Consider the following 13,789-nt stretch of genomic DNA (forward strand, 5'->3'; position numbering starts at 1 on the left):
ATTTCATGTCATAACAATGACACAGAAAGGGAGACGTGCGCCTCAAACTGCTCTGCAAACCAAACATTGTTCCTCTGCGCTGACGCAGTTTGCCCACATTTAAATTACATTTTATGTAGCATTTGAAGAAAACAGACATCTAATTAAATAAATTATTATGGTGACTAAAAGCACCGGATTCCAAAGACCAGCGATGTTTGTGACATGCTGTTAGAGTAAAATATTTGGTCAGTCCTTGTTGCCTCAACAGATAAACGGTCAAATTTATCAAATTTATGTTCAGAAGGAATAAAACTTATGAGTGAAGAACATTTCAACAAATAGTGCTTCACATCCAGGGGTCTAGAAACAGAACCCAAATTAATTATCTTGCAGGATAATTATCAAGGGATATAAAAACCAGGGACCCAAATTTAGTAAGTAAGAACAAGAAAAGGCAATAATGGTCAAAGTAGCACAAATAAAATGCCACTTGTTGATTCAGAAATGCCATCTGGAACACAAATACTTCTGATTAAGTGAGATGTCGTTGCTGCACTTTATGGAGTGAGTCTGTTATTTATTAAGACCTTGAGCTCTCTGTAAAAAGAGTTTCTCTCTCTGACACTTTTGTGTGTTCATGTTTAGCACTTTGACCCACCTTGTTGCTGAAAAGTGCTATATAAATAAATTTGACTTGGCTTGACTTTAGATTCTGCAGAGAGGGCAACTGCACAAATTGCTTGCGGCTGCTGGATTTGACAGGTGCGTTTGCACCGGTGTATAATTAGATCTTTTCCCTTTGTAAATACGACGCTGAGACGGAGCAGATAGCAAGAGCAAATAATAGGCCAAAGCTGGAGCTAAAACCAGGAACTGTGCAGTTTTAGTAAATCTGTGCCTTAGAATATAAAATGAGATTATTCAGCAATAAATATCAACTCTACCTCAATAGACAGCGAGTGGACATCAAATCAGTCTGGAGGATCCTGCAGTACATCAGTTAAGACCAAAATGTCCAAGTGGTACTACTCTTATTATTAGTACATACCTTTAAGAGGTACAACTTCTCACAAACCAATAAGAAAATAGTCAACAAAGATCTGCTAATTATCATAATATTTGCCCTTTAAAGGTAAAAAGAAGAAGTTATGGAGGGGTTAAGCAGGGTAATCTTGTAATCCTTGCTCAAAGTTCACACTGGAAGACGAACCCTCTATGATGTAAAAGTCAACCAGAACCTGGGTGATCTTTGCAGGGTCTTAGTGAGGTCTTCAGGCATATATTAGGATTGTAGAGAGCTCCCCATTACGTGTGATAGAGTGTAGTAGGTCCAAGACGACCTGCACAACGAAGGAGGTTTTTCTAAATTTTGCCATGATCCAGCCATGTTCTAATAGGTCATGGAGAGAGTAGGGGGTCATCATCCTAACATGTTACAGAAGGAGAAAAATTGTTGTGAGTTATGCTAAAGCAGTCATAAGAATGAAAATGGTGATTTAGTTTGGTTCAAAGGGTTATTTCTCTATCCAGGTGAGGACAACATGCAGGCAGAATAACAGAAAGAACGATGGATGCTGATCATCTCTGCTGTTTCACAGGAACTCTGCCTTTTCCTTTGAAGGTATTTGCTCTGTTTAACGACAGTCTGTAAAAATGCTGTGTCATTTTCTGCTGACTGCAGCTTCTGTACAGCACTCACCATAAGTGCAGTGGCAGTCAGTCCTAAGCTCGCCTATTGTTACTCCTTATAAAGTATGTATCCGGGACGTGTGATCGCACCGAGCCCTTTTCTGACAGGTGATTGAAAGAATTCCCCGTTATGCATTTTTGGCAGTTTGAACTTGAGCTCTGAGCCCTGAATTATTTCATCTCACAGACACAAGCAGGCTAGAAACACACACACACACAGAGAAAGGCCTCACACTGCAGCTGTCACCACACTGATGGTAGACAGTTCAGCTCTGTTGCACTGCACATAGATTAAACCTTCACTAAATCAATAAAAATAAAAAAAGAGTGACAATAACGGCCGAGCATTCCTCGATATAACGGATTTTGCCCACTGCGTTTTGTGCCAGTTTTAAACCAAAATCATCTTGTACTGAAAGATGATGCCGTTGTGACCATTTTGGTCAAACCTTGAAAATAATGTAATACACGATTTCATACAACACCACAAGATGTCACGCTAGTATAATTTGGGGATGCCTCTCAGCTACTACAACATCAAATTGTAGCTCAATAACTGCAAAACCAACTGAGTTATATTCATTTTTGTGTTTGATAATGTCATTCGGATGCAACAACCATCTTGAATTGAATTGACTCCAAAGGTTAATCAGTTGTAGATGTTCATCCAACAATGATTGTCTGAGAGTTTTATTAAAATCCATCTAATGGTTCATGAGATATTTTGCTAACAGACAGGCATACTATCACACACAGACAGACATGGACAAAAACATTATTGCTATTCGTAGAAGGTTGTTGTAGGGGCATTGTGATCAAATTTGGGGATTTTTAACACATAATTCTGATTTAGCCAAAAATACTATAATTTTATCATCTGAGATCATCACTCCAGTATGGACAAAATGACAGTGGGTTTGTTTGTGTATTGTAGCTGGTTTGTTCAGCTAGGGGTACGGTCTGCATTTTATTCTAAGACTCATATTTTTTCTGAAACATGTTGACCGATAGAGTATTAAATACTCATTTAACACAAAATATGCAAATAAGTCTTGAAGCTTAGATCACAGCACTGTTAAATCAGCTTCTCCATCAGCCTCTGGGTAAGAGACATTAAAGCCTGGTGGCGTTAAAGGGCAGCAGTTTCCTGATTGACGATTTGAATTACATGGGGGAGGAAAAAAAAAACTACGACAGATACTCTTAAAATGTTATGAGGAGTGAAAACACAGTGAGCATGACATAAAGAAAGGCAGACGTGAAGGAGATGGAAGGAGAACCGGCGAGGCATGAATGAAAAGGGACCGGTTTTGAAGAAACTGGGGATAAGTGGGAAATGGGTTACAGGTGGGACGTGGCGAGGAACAGGTGAGGTGGGCATGGCAAGCAGACTGGAGAATTACTGAGCAGAGGGAAGGTGAGTATTGGTCTGGTCCCAATACTCACACTCCACCCTATGCCCCTCTATGAAGCGTGTACTCAGTCGAAGTGCACTGAAGGGTTTGTGTGTGCAGGTTACAAGCAGGCAGACACTGGAGAATTAAGACAGTATGGGTTACATCATCGACTTGTGCCTCTGCGTCATAACTGTGACATCCAACATGGCGGACCAGTCGCTGTTTTGGTATTTTAAGAAGGTGCCAGTACGATTTTAAAAGTACAGTTTGAGTATTTTTGCTTTCCTAAGTCATTGCAGGAGATATTTGGCTGTTCCCATGTGTTTTGTTCTGACTTGCTGAATACAGATCAACGTTAGATAGTATTCACACCTGTACATTAGAGTGAAACAAGAATTATTTGAATACTTTACTTTTAAAAACAGCTTTTTTTGTGACAGATGCAGCTTGCTCTGTCACTACTACCATATTTCTGCTGTTTAATTCAAAACCCTTTCATTGTCAGTAAAGAGAATTAAAAAAAAATCAAAATGTCACATGCAGTAATGAATTGTGGGTAAATATTTCGCCGAAGTCCACCTGGATGTAGTACACAAAGGGGGCAGAGCTAAAGACCACTCTGGAGAATTGGGACACACTTTGCATTCAAACCCTTCAGCATGAACGTTCATTTGAAGGACACAAGGGTGGAAGTGCGAGTATTGGGACCAGGCCTTTAGCACCCATACAAGACTGAACCACAAATACAAGAAGAAGAAAAAAACGCAGAACACAGAAATGACAACATCAAATAAAGGAAAATAGCTCCATAAAGTGGAACCAGGGAAACAACAAGACGCTTCTCCCTGACAGACTTGTCAGTAAACTGATCATTTAAAATCTAGCTGGAGAAACACAGAAACCAGCCAGATTCACACATAGATGTGTTATATATATAATAAAATAACGTCATTGGGCGTCATTATTAATACTGAAAACTTTTCACAACATAAATTGGCCAACCAGGAGTTGCCGGACAGGTTTAACAACAAATTGGAAAAACTGTCATAGTTTTGGTGTTTTGTTTGATTGTTTTGTAGTTCTTGTTCTGCTTTGTTTGTCTTTTGGTTTGGTTGTCTTTTAGGTTTTCTGTGTTTATGTCTTGTCACTATTCACCTCCTCAGTGTTTTTCCATTCATGCCTGCCACGCCCACCTCACCTGCTCCTCATCTAGTCCACAGCTGCACCCAATAATCATCTCTCCCTCAGTCTTTTAAAACCGGTCTCTGTTCACCACGCTTCACTTGGTCATTCCTCTCGTTACCTCGCTCCATGCTACGTTTGGTTTGGTTTTGCTTTGCTTTGCCTTGCCTCGCCTCGTTTGGATTTGGAATTTAGTTACCTTTTGCTGCCACGCCAGCGCTTTGTTTTTGTGAGTCTTTACTTTAATAAATTACTTTTCATTTAGAGATGTCTCGTCTGCGTTCTGGTTTCGCCTTCGTCTCCCCCCTTCTTAACAGAAACTGCAAGCAGGAAGGGATATAAATCAACTAAAATGCTATACAACAGTAGCCCTGCCTAGACACCCTCCCAACTCGCTAAAAGGCTATCTTAATGCCAGTCACAGTGGAGCGGGACGCTTTTAAAACAAAAAAGAAATACATATTGGAACAAGCAGCAGTGTGACTTTGAAAATAATCTGAAGTCCATTTTCAATTTTGTAGTCAGGAAAACATCTCATTGGTTAACATGGAGGGGCGGGGCCTGTACTGCACCAGCCACTGTGTGGGACTTGACCCTGTGTGGCTTCAACTTCAGGATTACAGTTTTGTGTCTAGTTATAATATATGCTGATGGGTTTATATTTTGTTAACAGACAGATTAAATGTAAACTGTGTAATATTAGCGTGGGGGGGGGGTAAAAATTTCATAAGGGCACTGCTGCCCCCAATAGCCCCTCTCCAAGTGGCAGAAGTTCTGCAAGGTGCACTGGAAGTGCTACAGCTAGCTGCTGCTACCAGCAGCTACTTGCTTTTGCGAAAATAACACCTTGTTCTTTGTAAATAACAATGTAATTGATAAACAATGTATAAAACAATGTTCATATAGAGCGCTATGTAATTTTAAAGATTGGAGTTCATTTTAAGACAGCAGCAATCCACTTTAGTCATGGCCCTGCTCAGACTAGCCATTAGCTCATCAGTCTGGTCAGAATTAAACTCTATTTGTCCAAACTGAGGTCATTCAAAGGGCTATCTACAACAGGTAAGATAATAATTATTCATAAGTTTTACACAGAATCTCACCTCAAAAAGTCTAAACTATCCCTTTAAACTGTTTTCTAAAAACACCCGATGGACATTTGTTGTTGTTTCTTTCAGAATAAACAGCCATGGCTGGTTTCTGTGGAGTCATCACTTGTTCGCCGCACACAGAAACTGTGTGTGTTGGGGTGGGTCACATCAAACTGACCTCTGACCTCGGTGGAGAAGTGAGCGGAGTGGCGAGTTATAAACAGCTGCAGCTGCTGATCAAGGTCGCAGCACTTCAGGTCAACATCCCAGGATCGGATTCCTGCCAGGATGGAGGAGAAGGAGCAGTGAGTGTGAGTGAATCGATGACGGACAGACAGACAGACGGGGCATCTGCGAAACTGAGCAAACACGCCCGGGCTACTTTCCCGTAACACTGAGCACCGCTTACAACACGCTTTCACGCGAGCGGTCTCCCTCGCACCGTTTTAGTGAACATGATGCAACCTTTTATCATCCGCCGCTGCAGCCACTTCCCTTCCTCCCACCTTCCCCCCCTCAGATTCGTCTAAACTGAGTCTGAGCTGCAGGGAGGATCAACGAGCAGACGACTTTAAATGATCCTGTTTAACACAAATCCTCTTTTTGGCAACCAATCTGACTGCAGACTAAAAATGAGGTAAATTTAAAAGTTTTAAGCTTTACTTCAAACCTATTTTAAGACTTTTTTCACCCAAAGACTGTCATGGAGTCTTCGCAGGTTTCCATGAGCCAGAATTTGTCAGAGATGTAAGATAATTGTGTGAGGATTTGGCCATCTATGAAACTAAAGTGCGACTGATTAGAGACAACAATGAGAACCAGGCATTAGGGGCATCACAAGACCCGGCAGCAGCAGCAAGGAGTTGTGTTGCAGCCTTCAGCCTGGTCCTCCTTCAGGTTGGAGTCCTCATCCAGCAGCTTCTGCTCTTCTTCTCTGGAGGTCCATATCACTTAACGTCTGAAGACAAAATGACTGCTGGACTGTGGGGAGGACCTGTGTTTATATAGTCCAGATATCTCAATTGCCACTCAGAGATATTGCACCACTGTGAGAATGTCAGGCAAGAGTGGTGCCAGAAGTTATGAGCGCTCCCGACAAATTTTCGTCCAAACTTTGCCAGGTGTTTGTGAAAATCTGTGAATTTTCTTGTAATTTTGTGTCTCCGACTAGTCGCCACCAGCTGCAGCCTAATGAGATACTGTCTTAAGGTGTTATCTTAAGGTCGCCTTGACTATTGGCGACTAGTTTGGTGAACCGAATTGCGAGGGATTTTCCAAAATGTGTCAAATTCTTTGCAGGGGTCCTTGGTTTCTGTGTGTGAATCACAGAGGCTCGCCTTGTCACCTGAATTTTAAACATGTTAAATAAAACCTACGCGACAAATCATTTAAGATAGAGTTGTTGGCACGGAGAACCCATCTCGATGCATTTTCAGTGTCGTTTCCGTAAAATCTAGCACCCTAGAGCTGTGTTTTGACACCTGAACAGGAGCTCTCATGACAGACAACATACAGGAGTACAGCCCTGAATGTCCAGGTCTAAAAACCACACCCATAATCGATAATGATTCTCTAAAAAATGGTCCATATTTCACATTTTTGTGTCTCAGCTGCAGCTCGGTGAAATGCTACTCCTAAAGAGATAGTCCGGTGATTTCTGAAGTGATAATCTGTGTCAGGAGTTTTCTGGAGTTGTTTTGTCCTTTGTGTTTACTATTTGGTTTATTTTATGTCATTGTGTCACTGGGTTTCCTTTTCAACATTCTTGGTTTAATAATGCTTTTTCTTGTGTTTTCAGTAGCTGCTTCCTTGTTTGTCTTGAGGTCTCTTGCATTCAGTTTTTCAGTCTCATCAGTCGATTTTCCCTCAGCCAGTTCTGCCCCCCTTTTTCTCCATCCTTCATCCTTTAATGCCCCTTTTCCACTGGCTAACTACTGCTACTGGTCATTAGCAGAGGAACGCCTCCTTGCTGGAGGGGGGGCTCCAAAGCCGCACCCCCAGACTTCCTACGCCACGAGTTGCTCTCGATGATGTGTGCTACTGAAACTTGGCATCATTTGTGGAGCTTTTTCAAGTTTTCGCAGTGCTGTCGAGATATCCAGTTGTATCCAGTGCCAGCCATCCTTTCTGCAACCTCAACATAACCTTTTTCATTTCTTGTTGCCCCATCTAGCTGGTGCTGAATGCTGCAGTCCCCAATAATTGCAAGAAGAGCCTGGACCTTGTTGTTGCTCCAGGGAATAAACTTTTGTGAGGACTCCATTGCTGCTCTCTCTCTTCGCTACCGTTCCAAAATTGTCTATCATTGTTTTCTTCGCTCTTTACGCTTGCATCTGACCACACCCATGACCAATGAGTGAACAGGAGCTAAGCTTGTATCACCCACGAAAGCAGGGCCGGCCCGCTGGCCCTGCTCCAAAGCAGGGACCGGCCTAGAAAAAATGCTAGTGGAAACGCTTGCAAAATATGCCGAGTAGAGTGGAGCCGGGACCTTTAGAGCCAGTGGAAAAGGGGCATATGACTGATGGCTGATAGGGTACTAACTATTGATAACTATTTGACAGAACATCACTTCAAAAATGGCTGGACTTTCTCTTTCACTTCTGTGTTTTGGGAAACCAGCAACTTCAAACGGGATAGCTTAAATGGTCTGAAAATGACCTCCAGAAAAATCCACCCAAAGGACAGCGGGGAGTGAAATGTTTCCATTGCACCCAAAGAGAAAGTCCAAAAGGAAACGTGTGCGGTGTGGGTGACCCGCTGCAGGCCTGTAACGGCCTTGCACACGGAGAACACGGGCGTAATGTGTAGGTAATCAGAGCCGATGACAGGTCACTCGCACTGAGTCACGCTGAAAACACCAACCTGGGTGAAATAATCGATGCCGCAACGAGCTGAGTGGGTGTGACACCGCGCTGTCAGCTCCTCGACACGGCTACGATAGGAGGAGGTCAGAGGAGAGGGGGGGACCAATCTGGGCAGAGAACGGCAGAAAGCTGATGACAGGGAGGACAATGTCACGAACGCAAAACAGTTCGTTTGAGAAGTTAGAGAACAGATCTGCGTGGCAGGAGCAGCCTGGAGGAGGAGGAGGAGGAGTGGGGTTTGACCTCTCCCAGGCCTCAGATAGTCAGCTGGGTGATGATGATGCCCCACTGTGACAACAGGAGGAGACTGATTTGTGGCAGAGCTGTGTGTGTGTTAGTGGGAAAACTTTGTCGCAAACAAAAAGACAGTCTTAAAACAAAAAAAAAAACGGAAAACTCATCCGACCCCAGTCCTGAAAACACTGGGAAGCTGTTTAAAATTTAAAAAATAACAGCATAAACCCGTTTTATTCATAGAGGAACAAAGTAAGCACATCAAATGTCCAAACTAAGAAGTTGTACCAAAGATCACGGGCATCCAATACTGACTTTTGGTTTTTTCCTTTCCAGATTCTTAAAATCTTGTTTTGACGATATTATGAGGTGTAGCATTCAAAGTCTTTTGAAGGAACATTTTTCTGAAACTGTCCCACTATTTTTAGACAGGTGAACCCCTGCCCATCTTTACTTCTAAGTGACTCAGCCTCTCTGAAATGCCTATTATTGATCTGTTGGCAATTAACCTAATTAGCTGCAAAATTTTCCTCCGGCTGTTTCCTATTCATATCACTTACTTTTCCAGCCTTTTGTTTTTCTGTTTTTAGACGTGTTGCTGCCATGAAATTCAAACTTACACGTATTTCCGCTCAAAACGGTACAACTTCTTAGTTTCAACATTTGATATGTTCACTGTTTTCCTGTGAATTAAATATTGGTTTGTGAGATTTGCAGATCACTGTATTATGTTTTTATTTACCTTTTTCTCAATGGCTCAACTTTGTAGGTAATTGGGGTTGTCTATTAACAGCTAAAAACTGATTTGAGCTTCTAAACAAATAGAAACTAAATGCAGTTCCTGTGTTATTCTGTTTATACTTTCCCCCTGATATTACGAAGCAGAGATGGTTGTCACAGCCCTCAGGCACCAGTAAGCATCCTTCTAAAAATAAAAATCTTTAAAAAAAAGAGCCATCCCAGACTGAGTCTGCAGTTTGACAGTCGTGCAGAGCACAGCAGGCTGAGGGGAAACGCTTGTGCGGTGTCCCATGGTGCAATGCTGCAGCAACCACCTCTGCCTGTGGAGCCGATCCTGCCCATTGCGTCAAAAACTCTCTCCTGCTTTTAACGCCTTTCATTTCCCCCTGACCTTTTCCGAGCACTAAACCTGAGCGGATAAACCACCGGCCACGGCGCGGTGTTCCGTCCGTCACTCACCCCGCTCTATCTGGGCTCTGGCCGCCTCCAGCTGCGGCTCCGAACCCACCTCCCCGATCACCACCAGCAGGTAGTAGCCGCTCCGGTTGAACGGCAGCCCGCGCCGCCGGCTCCCTCCGCGTCGCCCGTGCCGGAATCGCTCCTCGGACCCGGGAGTGCTGCAGCCCTCGTGCTCCTCCACCACCGGGAGCGGCGCGCCTCGCATCTCCATGGCAACAGCCCCCGGAGCAGACGCCGCGGCTGGCTCCATCGCCATGACAACTAACCGCCGCGAGAGAGGGGAGGCGTGTGCGGAGGGCTGGGGAAGGAGGGCGAGGAGGTGAGGGAGGGGAGAGGGGAGGTGAAGACAGGAGTAAGTTGGTCCTAATGCGTTCAACCGGGACCGGAAGCTATAAGCGAGCTGCGTTTTCGGTGAAACTTTCAAATTAAGAGCACACGAGAGGCGTTCACTGAGCTTTAAAATCACAGATAATCGTCCTAACATGTTAAACTTTGAGAGTTAAACAGTCATTAAACAAGAAAAACATCAGTATAACTCACAATAAAGCTGTATTAAATAAGCTATTAAAGCAAATAAGACAAACTATATGCCATAAACATAATTTTAACTATTTAAAGATGCAATTTCACCACCTCTAGTGTCTGTTTTTTACAGAAATGTCTAACTTTTTTTTTTTGTACAGAAGCAGAAGTGCTTAGAAATGTGTTTCATCACATTTTCTCCAGATATCCAGAAGTGTCACAGAGGAGGGGCCTATATCTTGGTCAAATTTAAGAGATATTGAACTAAAGTTTGACGTGGTAGTAGCTGAGAGTCACTCTCAAAAAATACTCTTATGCTAACACAGTGGTGTCCAAGGCTTGGACACCACTGTGTTAGCATAAGAGTATTTTGGCTTTAACTGGGCTTGGACTCCAAACCCAGTTCTTGAGGGCCACCATCCTGCATGCTTTTGTTGTTTTCCTGCTCCAGCACACCTGATTCAATGGCTCACTTACCCCTTCGGCAGGTCTTCATGTTCTGCAGAAGCCTGATAATCACCCATTCATTCAAATCAGGTGTGTCAGAGCAGAGAAGCAACAAAACCATGCAGGAAAGTGGCCCTCGAGGATCAGGATTAGACACCACTGCACTAACAAGATGTTGCAAAGGTGCATCAGGTAGCTCATAACATCATGACAAGGTTTGACTAAAATGGATACAACTCCATCGATTCTTTAGATAAGCTGATCTTACTTTGAAACTCTGGCATGACAGGCAGCAGGCGATGTGCATTCTTTCAAAGGATTCTGGATTTCTTATATAAGAATTTGGTCTATGTGACCTCAATAAGATAAAACGTCAATCTTCCGTTGGTTTCCCTGATGAAGGTTTGACAGACTGAGGAAAAGTCTGCAGGGGCTCCTGTTACGTTGTTCTCTATCAGGTTGCAAACGGCACGCTGCAGCTCTTTCCTCTTGTCCAAATATGGTTGTCACCTATCCAATATTTCAATAATATAACATGTAATACAGTCTCTTATGAAATATTAATTTACTATAATAAAAAAATAAGCTTGGAAACCAAAACAATCTATGATGCAAAGGCTCAAGGTCAATTTGTACCCATGCAAAAACCTTTGCAGTTTTGGTCAATTCGTATCCATATTTTTGAACACAAAATGAACCACTTTGTACCCATTTGATACTTCAGCCATTTTCTACCCACACTGTCATTGCTTCATTGGCACAAACTGACCAGCAGCTGTTTTTTATTTGTTTTGTTTAACTAAAAAACGGAATCACTCTGATAAATGGTGACATTTCAGAAAACACTTCTGCAGGATTGATTTATTTAACCAAGCTACCCTGAACATCATTCAGGCACTAAGGCTGCCTCTGTTGTTAAGATTCAGACAATGTGTGAATATACTCTCTTGCAGTGAAAACAGAGGGTTTAGGAATTTGGAAAAGAAAAAAATAGAAGATTTTGGTCTGATTTCAAAAGCCTTTTTGTGTACATCACAGACACAATGATAAAAACAGAAAGAGAAAGTGCATCAGTTTAAAAAGCCTCGCAGAGAAATTGTCTTTATTCCACTTTTCTCCTGCTAATTTTGACCTTGGAACATTTGAGTGCAGATTATCTCTGCATAAACCATCAGCACCACGCTGAGAGTATAATCAGAGGGGCTGAAACCACTTCTGTTGTGTTATGCATGTAAGTCAGACTTTCTTCCTTTGCTGCCAAAGGGTACATCTGTCCAGATCTCAAGAAGACTAAAAGGTTAGATACCTAAGATTTCTTAGATTTATAAAAATCACGTCTTGTAAAATCTCAGACTGTTCTCTTGAATAACAAACACAAAAACAGGTTTTCCTGTCCGCAATAAAGTCCAATCTGGACTTCATCAGTCGACAGCTGTGTTAGCAGGAGCTACGGCCAAAGACAAACTGTGTAACGTCCTGCTGTAGCTGTGAGAGGACACCTTGTATGGACATTTTTGCTTCAGGTTTCTCTGACAGTGAGTCAGCACATCACTGTGTGGAGCAGCTTCTCCACGGCTATGCTTCCCTCTAGTGGTAACACTGCACCCAAAAGGGTCAGACCCACCACAAGTCCAGAGATGATGTCATCTACCGATGGCAGTGGACTCACTAATATGAACCGTCTCTGACTGGAGTTTAAAAATATCAAGTAGAATAATAAAAAAACTAAATCCTGAGGAAATACAATAAAACTTCTAATGTGACTTTGTTCAAGGTGGTACCCAGATTATTTACCTCTGATTTATTCCTCATTCCTGTTACTCTCCTAAATGGGTTTCTGTGGAAAAGCTACTAACAATAATATCTTACCTGTTGCAGACAGCTTTTTGGCTGACCTCAGTTTGGAGAAGCATAGATCGATTCTGACCAGATTAATGAGCTAACAACCTGTGAGGATGGAGCCAAACCCAAAACGGACTGCTTCCATCCTTAAACAACTTCAATATCCAAATTTGCACAGTGTGCAAATGATATTTTATAAACCTGCACCAGGCATAAACATGTTCTCTCTGACACTGCCCTCTTAACATCAGGCTTGACAGCTGTGAGGCTTTGCAAGCAATAATAATAATAATAATAATAATAATAATAATAATAATAATAATAATAAAGATAGTCTACCTCAGCCCTCGTCAAACTTTAAGTTCAAATTATTTTACAATTTTCCCACTTGGGACACAGGCCTGTTTACCAAGCTGCTGACATCTTAAGTTGTAATAAAACAAGTTTAAAAAGCAATGAGTTTAGGGTAGATTTAGAAGAGTTAAGAGTGAAAACAAAAAAAGAGGTGATGCATTATCCAAGTCAGGATGTTAAACTCACTGAGGGACCATCTACTCCTACTGCTGATGTTTCAGTCTGAACAACCCTGGACAAGAAACCCACACTCACCACTATACTTATCTTATTTGTGAAACCCCCAACCATCAGGCCATGCGGCTGTGGTACTTGTTGTGGAGTTTTTTTATTTGGAAAGTTACTGGCTCTTCTGGTTGGTGTTTGGGCTCAGCAAATGGACGAAGTTGGCGAGCAAACTTCTTTGCTCTTCACTGCTGGAGTCGCATTCTGTCGTTAAAAAACACTTTTTAGATCCTGCCTCCATGGTGTATAATTAGATGGAGGAAAATGCTTCATCAGCCATTGTACCTAAGAATGAACACAGTAGCCAAGATAATGTTACAACCAGTATGGAGACATGCTGTCCTCTTCTGCACTGTCAGATGGAGACAAGAAGCGTCCCTGTTTCAGCCATCACCGGTTCTTTCTTCAGCTTCTGTGTCTTCATCCTCAGCATTCTCGCTGTCTGAGATGTTACTGTCAAACGCCTGGGCAGCACCCGAGAGAATCAACAACTTTATCAGCTGCTGAGGTACCTGAGGTTTTATCAGACTGGAGAGCTAGAGCGGGTTACCAGAGTGCCACCAATGTTACCTTCACCTCTGTCTCATGAAAGGTGGGGGATTAAATTGATGAATTAGTCTCCTCGACTTTCATCAACACAGTGAAGGCCGCAGTGCTTCACCTGTCAAACTTAATGCTTCTGAGTATCAGCGTGAAATTTGCTATGGTTGCATAACTCCACACTGACGGCAACGACATACCTGCTTAGATGCAGTGC

At 42.5% G+C, this 13,789-nt stretch overlaps 1 protein-coding gene across 1 annotated transcript in view; it reads right to left on the minus strand.

The window, feature by feature from the left end:
• The window catches only part of map1ab (microtubule-associated protein 1Ab), an 86,977-nt gene extending 77,053 nt beyond the window's left edge, over positions 1-9,924 (minus strand). Inside the window, exons 1-2 of the mRNA XM_017432849.3 lie at positions 9,643-9,924; positions 5,520-5,621 (exon numbers count right to left, since the gene is read on the minus strand). Coding sequence (XP_017288338.3) covers positions 5,520-5,621; positions 9,643-9,898 — 358 coding nt within the window. The 5' untranslated portion in view covers positions 9,899-9,924. The remainder of the gene's footprint in view (positions 1-5,519; positions 5,622-9,642) is intronic.
• Between the last annotated feature and the right edge of the window lie 3,865 nt (positions 9,925-13,789).

Source organism: Kryptolebias marmoratus, linkage group LG11 (assembly GCF_001649575.2).
Source record: "Kryptolebias marmoratus isolate JLee-2015 linkage group LG11, ASM164957v2, whole genome shotgun sequence".
NCBI lineage: Eukaryota > Metazoa > Chordata > Actinopteri > Cyprinodontiformes > Rivulidae > Kryptolebias > Kryptolebias marmoratus.